A 12,500-nucleotide genomic window follows, 5' to 3' on the forward strand; every position below is an offset into this window, starting at 1 on the left:
TCAAATATATTAATCCAGTTAAAGGTGAGTGACTTTGATGCACTGTAGGCTAGACTGAGGGGTTACACTAGTCTGGTTAGCACCATACTAAGCTCAATCTTTTAAGATTGAACATTAATATGGGTAGTCTGCGCTTTATTTCTACTGCACAAGAGGCGTGATCAATGGGCTTCATTCAAATGACTCTAGTCCTTCAACCAATCAGACCCAATCTGGTACATCTTTTGGATAAGCTAGTTTGTGATTCGACCCAAAGGTTGTGGACAGGAAGCAGGGGAGATGGATGTGCAGGTTTCCAGCCTAAGCTGCTGGGCGAAATCCAAATTTGCCGGCAGGTCAGGCAGGGTTCCCCCAGCCTAAGGTTACACGCAACAGGTTCTTGAATCGATATTGTCACCAGTGGTTTTCAGTCTATGACTATTAATTGTACATCAATATAAATTAATAAAGTTCTTAATAGTGTTTCAATAATATTTTAGTTAACAGTGGGATTAATGTATTCATTATTCTACATGTAGAACTACAAATAAGCACAACCTTGTATTGTAGCAATTTATTGGCACAATTACGTTTTCTGCGATTATTTGCAGTGCTGAGTGAGTTGTATCCAATGGATAGTCTGCTGCCCTTGTGTCTCTAATAATGTTGTGTCTGCAGGTCGTGGTATCTTCACTTCAGCTGTTTTCAATCAAGGAGACTTTGTGGTGGAGTATAGAGGGGAGCTCATTGATGCAGCTGAAGCTGAACATAGGCGTAAACTGTACCACAGTGCATGTTCAATCTTCATGTTTGACTTCATATGGAAGCGGAAGACATGGTGGTAGGTTCAGAATGACTAATATGTTTAGATTTCTATAGTGAGAAGTCAGGATTTCTGAAGTGAAGACCTCATGTTGCAATTAACTGTGCGTTGAACAGCTACTGTAATAGTTGTATTGGATGTTGCCATTAGTGTAGTGGCTTACAAATTAAAGTACAATTAAAATTAATTTGTCACTATAAACGTCTGTTTAGTGCATGAATTTTGTTAATTTGCAGTATTGATGGAGCACTTGAAGATGGATCATTTGGACGACTGGTAAACGATGAGCACAAGTCACCAAATTGCAGAATGAAGTTGATTGAAGCAGGAGGGAAGCCACATATGTGCCTTTTTGCACTGAAGGAAATTGCGTCCGGAACTGAAATCACCTATGACTATGGTGGGAAGGAATGGCCCTGGCGCAAAAAGGTGGGTCATTTTGATTTCTTTCCCCCCTATGAATTGGAGTCAATATAGCCTATATTTTGACATCTTGATAACAATTAAATCATCTCTGTCTTAAAAGCCACTGTGTGTTAAGCTGTGTCAGTTTCATGATGCCACTGAAATTACACAATACCCATCACTAGCTAGTGCCAACAATTATAACCAAGAAATAGAAGTCTCTTCTTGGTGATATTCAGTCTGGTTTTCGGTCAATCTTGTAATCTTGAATTTGCATAACTCGCCCAGGTGATGCCAGCTAGTTTATCTGTTTACGTTGTCCTGTATGTTTTGTAGGTTCCCCTTACTGTTACAAGCACTGCTGCTCAAGAGTCTATTAAAGACAGTTTCCAAGACCAAATCATGGCATCCACAGTCTTTATTGAAGGTCAGTGGCTGTTTGACTTAATGTTTTATCTAGTTGTCAATGGTGTGCTGCAGATGAGGGAGAAACATTTATGCCACTTATTGGCATCTTAACTGAGATGGTTTTACTTAGTTATGGTGGACATATAAACCTATTGTTTCCCAGTGAACCATGTGAACCAGTGATGGTGTGGTTGCTTATAGAGTGAAGCACAACCCCACCCTCCCTGGCCTTCCTCATATTTTTTTCTGTATTCTACAGAGACCAGAGAGAGACCAGAAGTCCAGTCCTGCAATATGACACCAGGCAGTTCAGCTTGTGAGGTTAGGTTGAATACAGTTGTCTTTCAAAGCAATAAGTTCTATCAGAGACGGTTTATAAAGCGAGACGAGTCATATGAGGGTCAATCCTGGTGTCCCTGTGACGTAGTGCCACTCCCATTTAGGAGGCAAACGGGAGAAATAAACCTTATCTCGGATTATGACCATTCCCTTAGCCCTACATTCAGCAATGCAAGTAACGAACCCATATTCTACAAGGCACACGTCTTTAACATTCCCACATTGAAATCGTATTTTCCAGCGTGATAAATACATAGAAAAATAACTTTGTTCACAACCTGTCCCTCCTGACCTGACCTGTCTCCGCTAATTGCGCAGGCCACCTGTTATCAACGGCACACTGCTTCTGCTGCTTCTACACTGGTCTACTCGTCACTGATCACGCCCAGATAGGAGGCGGAAGTGGGCACCATTTCATTCCATTGAAAACCCCCTTTATGATTCATCTTCCTTACTATACGATCTTTGGTTCTATTGTTTTACAATGGCTAAGGAAATAAGTTGGAAAGTAGTATTATATGAATGAGAGCACAGTAAAATATAGTGAATTATTTGTAAATAACAATTCTTCCACAAAATATATTTTCTCTAGCTGAATTGTTAGCAAGTAATTCATAAATGCAGACAGCATAGCTTTTCTAATGGTGTACTAATATAGAACAAAATGCAGCCAGAGATGTGTTATTGTGGGAATTTTACAAGATGATGCTGAATGACAATACATTTAATTTAATTGAATATTTGTGTAAAACTCACATATGCATTTTTATGTTTAACTTGTTTAGACACAGCTCAGTGGTGCAAGCTTCCCTTCTGGCCAACACTCCATTGCAGAGCTTGGTGACGATGCCCATGACTTGGAAGCCAATGTTTTCTCTTCAGACTTATACAGAGGTGAGTCCTTGCTTGAATTAGCAATGTTTGGTAAATACTGGGGTCTTGCAAAGTTCTGCGCCTTCATATTCTGTGTTCTCTTCAACAGATGCCGAATTGAGAGCAGAGTGTCAGTCATTTATTCCCACACCAGACAGCCCTGCACATGAGGTTAGTTTGAATTCAGCTGTTTATTTTGGGATGTATGAATGTTTGTAGTTTTGTAAGGGACATTTTTATCAATGAATTACGAATCTGAAATCTTTGTCGGGACAGATAGTCGTCACTTAACACTGTTACCCTGGCTACATCATTTTAAGTGTCATGAACTTAAAGGAACACTTCACCATTTTTTCATATTAAACTACGTTATTCCCTTGATTAAGACGAGTTGATGCATACCTCTCACGTTTCAATGCGTGCACTCACTGGCCTTGGCACGCGGCGCAACTTTGATAGCACTTAGCTTGCCCAGTTCATTCATTAGGATCCAAACAGAGATGAAGTTAGAAGCGACCAAACACCTCCATGTTTTCCCTATTAAAATGCAGTTACACGAGTAGTCACATGACCAAGTATGGTGAGACAAAATAAAACGTGGTGCATTTCTAAGCAGGTAAGAGGGGTAACTATATTGTGTGGTGCAGTAATATCCTCACTCTTGCACTTCCAGTTTCACTTTGAAGTGAGGATATTACTGGGCCGAGTCTAAGGTCCCTATTGTTATTCCGCCACACAATATAGTTATCCCTTTTGCCTGCTTAGAAATGCACCACGTTTAATTTTGTCTCACTATACTTGGTCGTGTGACTACCCGTGTAACTGTATTTTAATAGGGAAAGTGAGAGGTATGCATCAACTCGTCTTAGTTAAGGGAATAGCGTAGTTTTATGAAAAAACGGTGAAGTGTTCTTTTAAAGGTTTGAGTGAGGGTGTCCTTTTAATGTGTAATGGACTGTACCAGTTTATGCCTGTTCATCTTTGTATATTGCCGTCCTTTTTTTAGGTGCACTGTGTCAGGGGCCAGTGTAGCACTTCGACTGCAAACGAGGGGATTGGAGAAGTTAGTGTCCAGCCGCAGGAGGTGTCACCCCCTGTGTTCTCAACAGACTTTGCCAGTGGTCAGTTATAGTTTTGAATAAATGTTGTTAACTTCTGGCAATGCATGTCATGCTTGCTAAAGATCTGCAGCATGCAAAACATGTGGCAATATCAGGCCATTTTTAGTGAGGGATGTGAGTCGGGAATGTTATGGCTATATGTGGTTTTATGACTTGAGGAAAGTTAAGCACTGAATCTCCCTGTGTTCTCTTGTACAGAGACCAAATCGATATTGGAATGCCAATCATCCAGATCCACACCAAACGACTCTGCATGTGAGGTGAGTTTGAATTTATCTGTGCTTTGAAATTGACCAATGATTGAAGTACTGTGATGTTCCATGGAACACAATTTTCAATGTTTTAGTAAGCTTCTTGAAGCTACAGTAGAAATGCAGTCTATTCAGTACGGATGGTCTTTACTAACCATGGTGTCCCCCTAACACTGGTGTTTTTCTGAGTGTGCCATACACTGGGAGTTCAATAGTGGGAATGTCTTCTATTCAGTATGGATGGTCTTTGCTAACCATGGTGTCCCCCTAACACTGGTGTTTTTCTGAGTGTGCTATACACTGGGAGTTCAATAGTGGCAATGTCTTCTATTCAGTATGGATGGTCTTTACTAACCATGGTGTCCTCCTAACACTGGTGCTTTTCTGAGTGTGCCATACACTGGGAGTTCAATAGTGGAAATGCCTTCTATTCAGTATGGATGGTCTTTACTAACCATGGTGTCCTCCTAACACTGGTGCTTTTCTGAGTGTGCCATACACTGGGAGTTCAATAGTGGAAATGCCTTCTATTCAGTATGGATGGTCTTTACTAACCATGGTGTCCTCCTAACACTGGTGCTTTTCTGAGTGTGCCATACACTGGGAGTTCAATAGTGGAAATGCCTTCTATTCAGTATGGATGGTCTTTACTAACCATGGTGTCCTCCTAACACTGGTGTTTTTCTGAGTGTGCCATACACTGGGGGTGCCTCTCATTTGGCTTATATACGTCCTCCCTTCCGCCTTGATCCTCATTGATCTACATAAAGAATGATGGGGCGGCAACAATGGGATAGTCTATCCGGTTTTAGTTATAGATCAGTGGGAACGCCCCTCGAGCATCAAGGATCGAGGAGAGATGTTGAGAGGCACCCTGGGAGTTCAATAGTGGAAGTCTGAGTGTTTGTCCTTCAGACTGTTAATGACATCCACAATGTCCTTGCATACCATGAGTTTGTCTGTGTAACAAACACATGCACATATTTTTACCCTTTTTCACAAAATTACTTTAGTTTATTAGAATTGTTTTTACTTTTGTTGCTTTACTTAAATATATTTCTTAAATATCTTAAATAGTTCATTAACATATTTCCTTGCTGTTTGCGGTTATGTAGTGCTGTGGCTAGGAAGAAGAGAATAATCTGTTTCATTGCACCTATCAGTTAGTTACTCACTGTTTCGCTAGTGGCCTGTATTGTGTAAACACAGGGCACAGGTTCAGAAACCAGTTTCAGTTTTTTTTTTTTAAAACGTCAGAGTTTCAAGTATAAGCATATATGTTTCTTGTGTGTGTGTGATGAGTGACATCCCAACAGTTAGCCAAACAACAGGAAGTCAGGAATTGAATAGATATGTTTCACTATAATATCTCAAAAAGTAACTTATTTCCCCCTTTTTATCTCTCCTGATGGATTTGTAGAAAATGTTGTGTGAAAGTAACAGCCAATTTTTTTTATTTGTTTTTTAATTCATTATATAATTTGTATGTGTAAATGTTAACATTTATTTCATGTTTCACAACATTTTTGCCACAGTGTACAATTCATCAGCTGGTTTTTGAAATGGTGAGAATTGACGAATGCTGGATATGCCATTCACCTTTGACATCTATCAGATGGTGCGGTCTAAGATGCAAACGTAAGTGTGTTTTTCATCTTCTCCCAATTAATGCATTTCTCAGTATGCCATAAATAGTTTAATTTCATGCCATGAGTCCGTTCCAGTCTCACAACTATAAAGCATAAAACCATGTTGATTGAATGTTTTATCATTTCAAACCATTGGGGTTGAGAACACTGGAGTGGCAGATACAATGACGTACCAAGTAAGGGAGTTTGCAAGCGGAGGCACGTGGCAGAGAACAGTGAGCATACGTGCAAACTAGTCACCTTTTGGCAAAATGTACCGTTTTGGAATAAAAATAGGCCATTTGCGTAGGCTGGGTAAACCCTGACCTGCCGGCAATTTGGATTTCGCCCTGCAGCTCAGGCTGGAAACCTGCACATCTATCTCTCCTGCTTCCTGTCCACATCTTCTGGATCCAGTCACAAACTAGCTTATCCAAAAGGCACACTCAGATCGTTGATCTTTACACTTTTGGATAGTCCTTCAACCAATCAGTCATCTGAACTATGCCCATTGACCACGCCTCTTATGCAGTAGAAATGCAGTGCAGACTCCCCAGACTAATGTTCAATCTTAAAAGATTGAGTTTAGTATGGTGATAGCCAAACTAGCTACAACCTTAAATGCACGCAAATGTATCGCTCTTTCATCCAGTACGCTGCAGCTCGGCGACATGCATTTTTCATGGACTTGGTTTGATGCGCTGTGTGAACATGGAGCAATGTTTATCCTCCTTTGCCAACATTTTTAAAGATTAGCTTGGCAGAAATGCATAATACACCAACTTTTCATTATGTCTCAGTGAGTGTCAACACAAGCAAAATGCCCTCAAGTCCGTTATGTAATTACACATATGCTCATAAACTTTGAAGATGAAGTTAAACCTTCATCGAACATGTAAATTTCTTAGAATATCTATATACTCGAAATGCCTGTCCAATATAGCCTGGCTTGCGCCTACCACTTCTCAAATGAGACGTGGTCTGGCAACCAGAAGTACATTTTCTCGTATTTGAAAAAATGCCCAGTTCCGTTCATTGGGCGCTACGGATGTCTATCAAATGTGCATAGCTCATCATCGTCTTGCTTTACCCCCTCTTCTGTGATTGGTCCCCTATCTCAGGTGAAAATTAGGGCAGTAGCTTCCAGACTGTCTAAGCAGAGTCAATCAAATCACCGCGCAAGGCAGGATGGGAACACTCAGGCCATGTCCAATAAGCATCTACAAGTGTTTTTTCTAACATTTTCTAAATTTGTGCCGTCCAATAAGTCACTGGGCCTATCTTTACGCATCTGAGTTGATAATAGATCGAGTGGGCTTTTCAAGTCGCCTTTGAATTTAGAATGTAGTTGTCATGATGAACAAAAACTTTAGGCCTAATAAATCCAGACCTAATTCAATAGATCCACCAAGCAATTGGCAATCCAAATGCTTCTAGTTGTCTCCACAGCTTTTAAATTACTTTACTTTTATTCCCACAAGCCTTCTTAGTTAATGTAGGATAAACATTTCAGCATTTCTGTTCTTCCATTCTGCCAGAAGTCTTTGGGCCAAGAATGCATTTTGAAACATAGCCTATATGGCAGGGGTATTCAATTAAAATTCAAAGAGGTCCAGTTACTAAAATGTCCTCCCGGCAAAGGTCCGAATCTTAAATTGTCACTGAAAATAGTGTAGGCTACCCTGAAGTTAATAAAATCAATAACGCATGTACATTTCTAGGCCTATTTAATTTATTGTTACATTTCAAGTGTTTTCAAAGTAATATGCTTGTAACATACCAAAAAGTCTTAACTTGAATGGTACTTGAATGCAAAACAATACTGTAGTCTTTACTAGGCCTACATTTCAAGAAAGACAGACAACAGACACTGAATTTATTCTGAATAGAATAAATATAAAGTGCAAAATAACTTTGAGCAGCCTGAACTTAGGGCCTATTTCAAGCAGCCTAGGCCTAATGTAAAACATTCCGAATCTTTTGAATAAAATAAAAGTGGATCTTTAAGAAAAGAAAAAAAGACCTTTGCATACTGCGTTCTAGTATCCTCTGCTAATAGTTCAGATGTTCTTGTATCTTGTTGTTGAAGCGGACAATGGGATCTGTAAAGTTTCTGCAGCCGCATTAAGCACTCATTCACAGCTGCTGTCCCATCGCTAAATGCTCTCTTGTGTTGCATCAAAATCCACGCAATCTTTAACGAACACTAATTTGCCTGTACATGCATGCGTGATCACACGAGTAGACCTGTCATAGTGTGCTTTCAATTTGATAATTATTATCCTACCTCCGCCAAGGAAAGTAATGTTTTCATCGGGGTTCGCGTTTGTTTGTCTGTTTGTTAGCTCTCGGAGTGCTTCTCAAGTTTTACTTGCCCTCACTGCGGACTTCTGCGTGTACCTTTCCTCTAACGACGCGTGTTTGATCTCAGTGACGCACGCTAACGTCGCCACAGTTTCACAGCGCATATTCACAGCAGCACGAACGTATTGGTCCGTCCGTCCATTCATCTTTAAAAGTTCGGTTTTCACCATCATTTTTGAGCAAGCCATTTTCTCTCATCTCCTCTCTCTCCCGCTAGGCCTATTCTCTGTTGCTGAAAGGTAAACAATCAAGTTGATTGGCTTGGCTACGGACGATGCTCTTTGATAATATTAGGCCGACAATTTCAACGGGTCCGGACAGCAGCGTCACTGGGTCCGGACCCGGACCGCGGTCCGCCATTTGGTGATGCCTGCTATATGGCCTCATACCTTGCACATTACACGTTACAAAAATAATCGGTCTTTGATCAGGTCAGGCTACTAATGTATCTGTTTTACAGTAACAATGCTTTATATTCAGGATCTCAAGTATCTTAATTGTTAGGACGATGCCATATGATCAATCTAATGTGTGATGTGTGGGATCACTACATGCATTTTTAACTTTGAATGAGTAATGTACATGCTCTGCCACTCCAGTGAATTCTACCTTAATGGTGGAAACCTGTGTCCTTTTTGTCTAAGTTGAATTTTAAAACTGTGCATTTGTACTAAATAGTTCATTTTGTTCACATTTCTTGATTTTATATGTTTCAAAAGTGTGAAGCTGTTTGCATTTAATAAGAAAATGAGTATGTGATTAGTCAGCATGGGAAACTGCTCAATTGTTGTCTAACACTGTGGTTTGCCTAATTTTGTCTATGAAGAATGCTGTGGTGTGTGGCATAGAAACTGCCTCCAGAAATCCTCAGAAGACTGGGATATAGATGTAAGTGTACATTGACGTATATATCGATATAATGAGTTGTTTTTTTAAATTCATTCATTTCATTCCATTCATTTCATTCTACTTTACAGGATGATGTAACATTAGCATCTGATGATGAGTACATCCCAGAGTCTGTATCGGATTCAGAAAGCTCAGGGACAGAGTTGAGTGTTGAGTTGCCTGAAACATCCAAAACGTCCCATACCACTAACATGCCTGATTTAGACGATACTTTTGCTGAACAAGAACACATGAATACACAGGATATCTGTAAGAATTTCCTGGTAGATGTAGAAACTATCGGTGATCTCCTAAGTGACCCCAAACCAGAACCAGAAAGCTCAGAGTCAAACATGCAGAAAACAGGAGATGTGAGTACCGAAAAGGGTACGGTGGATGTTCTTAGCCAAAGTAAATCCACAACCAAATCAGGAAAACTCCTTAAAAGCCATGTCAATTATTGTTTCCTATGTGGAAAACCTCAAACAAACTTTGCACGTCATCTCGAGAGGCATGCACATGAAAATGCTGAAATTGCTCAGGCACTCCAGTTCCCCAAATCCTCAAAGGACATAAAGGTTCTTCTTGAAAAATTCTGAAACCTTGGCAACTTCAAGCATAACTCAGTCGTTAAAACCACAGGATCAGGCTGTCTTAAAGTGAAAAGGAGTTCCAAACAGAGCAGCAGCTCTGAGACGTATGATTACTGCTTGTACTGTAAGGGTATGATATCCAGAAAATAACTTTCTCGACATATGAAAAGATGTGCTCTGAGACCCGAAAATAATGTTGAAGAGGGACCCGAGTTGAGAGAGAGAGTCTTTGGCATAGCATCTGCTCAATCTACAATGTCCCAGCCAATTTCAAGTGAACTTTGGTCAGTGCTGGGCAAAATGCACAAGGATGCAGTGTCCTCTGCAGTAAGGAATGATCATTATCTCATGCAGTTTGCCCAGTCCCTCTTTAATAAACATGGGAGTGACAGATCAAAGCATGAGTATATAAGACAGAAAGTAAGGGAACTTGGGAGATTACTTGTGACTTTGCGCCACACAACTAGAATCCATAACATGGAAGAGGCAATAAAACCAGGCAACTTCTTCATTCTTACTAGTGCTGTCAAGAGAGTTTCTGGTTTTGATCACCAAAACAACACATTCAAAGCCCCAAGTTTGGCCCTGAAAATTGGGCATTCTCTCAGAAAGATAAGTGACCTCATGATGTGTCGTGCCCTCATGGAAGAGGACCAAGAGGGGATCGATTCCATCAAGAGGTTTCATACACTTCAGAAAACAAAGTGGTCTGAATTAGTTTCCCATTCTGCCTTATCAAACCTGAGCGAGGCCAAATGCAACAAGAGCACCAGGCTTCCACTGGCCAAAGACGTTCAGAAGCTACAGTTACATCTTGGTCAGCAAGTGGAATTGGCTAAGGAGAAACTAGCCGATAATCCAGGTGAAGTGGCGCGAATGACTGTAAAAAATGTTGAAGATCGTGACATGTCACAACTTAACGATGACATAAGCACTGGGCTTACAGAAGTTGAGAGGAGACTTTGCAAACAATTCGCCAGCGTGGAATTGAGGGGGGAAAAAGGACGAAATATTGCGGTGATACTGACTCCTGATATGACCGCTAACCTGTCACCCCTCATTAGTAAGAGGAAAGAGTGTGGAGTTACTGAAAACAACGATTACCTCTTCGCTGTTCCTTGTAGTCTTGGTCACTACAGAGGGCAGTTTGGTCAATTTGCAGATGCTTGTGGAGCCGAAGATCCTCAAAACCTCAGATCAACTAACCTTCGCAAACAGATCGCCACAATAAGCCAAGTCATGAACTTGAAAGATAATGAACTGGACCAGCTGGCCGATTTTCTCGGCCATGACATTAGGGTGCATATAGAGTACTATCGACTGCCCCAATCAACAATTCAGCTGGCTAAGATCTCAAAACTGCTTATGGCTATGGAGAAGGGAAGTGTGAAGGATATTCAAGGAAAATCTCTTGATGGAATCGGTGGTATGCATCATTTACATTTTGTTGAATATACCTGGTGTATGTGTATATGGTTGATGATGTAATAACATTTCATAACATTTTTACATTGTGATTTAATAGATGACACAGAAGATATGGATACAGGATCACAGCAACTCCCCGATGTTTCCACTCTGCAAGGTAATGTTCAAATGGGCTCCCAAAATGCGGATTTTGTAATTCTATAAGTGAAATGTTTAACATTGGCTTCAAATGTGTAAACTTTTTATTGCCTACCCTCCTTGCTGTGTAGTTGATGCCATTGTTTTTTTGTTTTGTTTTGTTGTTAGACAATGAAGAAATATTGGCTTCTGGCACTTTTGGATCGCCTCACCTCTCCGAGACCGCAGCTCAAGGTATAATCTCAATAATGGACCCAAAGTTTGCCCAACATATCTCATGTAATGAGCTGGGATCTGTGGGTTCATTAGAGTATATTAAAATTGTTTTAGTCAGGAATTTGCCAGTAGTATGTTTGTTAGAAACTTTGTTAGAAGCATAACTTATTTTAATTTCTCTTCATTGTGACACATATGCTTTATGGTTAGTATTTTGATTGTATTGGTGAAATATTTAAAGGAACACTCCACCGTTTTTTCATATTAAACTACGTTATTCCCTTAATTAAGACGAGTTGATACATACCTCTCAGGTTTCAATGCATGCACTCAAAGGCTCTGACGCACGGCGCTACTTTGATAGTACTCTAGGTAACCCAGTTCATTCATCAGGATCCAAACAGGTGAAGTTAGAAGCGGCCAAACACCTTCATGTTTTCCCTATTAAAATACAGTTCCACGAGTAGTCACACGACCAAGTATGGTGAGACAAAATAAAACGTGCATTTCTAAGCAGGTAAGAGGGATAATTGTATTGGGTGGCGGAATAACACTTGGGAGTACTTTGACTCGGCGCAGTAATATCATCACTCTTGCACTTTCAGTTTCATTTTGGAGTGAAGATACTACTGCGCAGTGTCGAAGTGCTCCCAATTACTAGTCCGCCACACATTATAGTTCTCCTTCTTACCCACTTAGAAAAGCGCCATGTTTTATTTTGTGTCACTAACTAGTCGTGTAACTACTCATGTAACTGTATTTTAATAGGGAAAACGTGAAGGTGTTTGGTTGCTTCTAACTTCATCTCTGTTTGGATCCTAATGAATGAACTGGATGCTAAGTGCTATCAAAGTAGCGCCGCGCACCAGAGCCAGTGAGTGCACGCATTGAAATGCGAGAGGTATGTATCAACTCGTCTTAGTTAAGGGAATAGCGTAGTTTAATATGAAAAAACGGTGGAGTGTTCCTTTAAAATAGGCTTTTTTATACATTAAGATAACAGCCTAATGTTATTTCAAATATTTTCTATTGCCTACCGTCCTTGC

At 40.3% G+C, this 12,500-nt stretch overlaps 1 protein-coding gene across 1 annotated transcript in view; it reads left to right on the top strand.

Moving 5' to 3' along the window:
- Positions 1-12,500, top strand: part of LOC134095676 (uncharacterized) — a 15,967-nt gene that overhangs the window by 1,924 nt on the left and 1,543 nt on the right. Inside the window, exons 2-14 of the mRNA XM_062549335.1 lie at positions 1-24; positions 658-820; positions 1,039-1,231; positions 1,544-1,634; positions 1,875-1,936; positions 2,740-2,848; positions 2,937-2,998; positions 3,834-3,948; positions 4,147-4,208; positions 5,735-5,837; positions 9,018-9,079; positions 11,207-11,257; positions 11,407-11,472. The exon at positions 1-24 is cut by the window's left edge and continues 81 nt beyond it. Coding sequence (XP_062405319.1) covers positions 1-24; positions 658-820; positions 1,039-1,231; positions 1,544-1,634; positions 1,875-1,936; positions 2,740-2,848; positions 2,937-2,998; positions 3,834-3,948; positions 4,147-4,208; positions 5,735-5,837; positions 9,018-9,079; positions 11,207-11,257; positions 11,407-11,472 — 1,163 coding nt within the window. The remainder of the gene's footprint in view (positions 25-657; positions 821-1,038; positions 1,232-1,543; positions 1,635-1,874; positions 1,937-2,739; positions 2,849-2,936; positions 2,999-3,833; positions 3,949-4,146; positions 4,209-5,734; positions 5,838-9,017; positions 9,080-11,206; positions 11,258-11,406; positions 11,473-12,500) is intronic.

Source organism: Sardina pilchardus, chromosome 11, assembly GCF_963854185.1.
Source record: "Sardina pilchardus chromosome 11, fSarPil1.1, whole genome shotgun sequence".
Lineage (NCBI taxonomy): Eukaryota > Metazoa > Chordata > Actinopteri > Clupeiformes > Clupeidae > Sardina > Sardina pilchardus.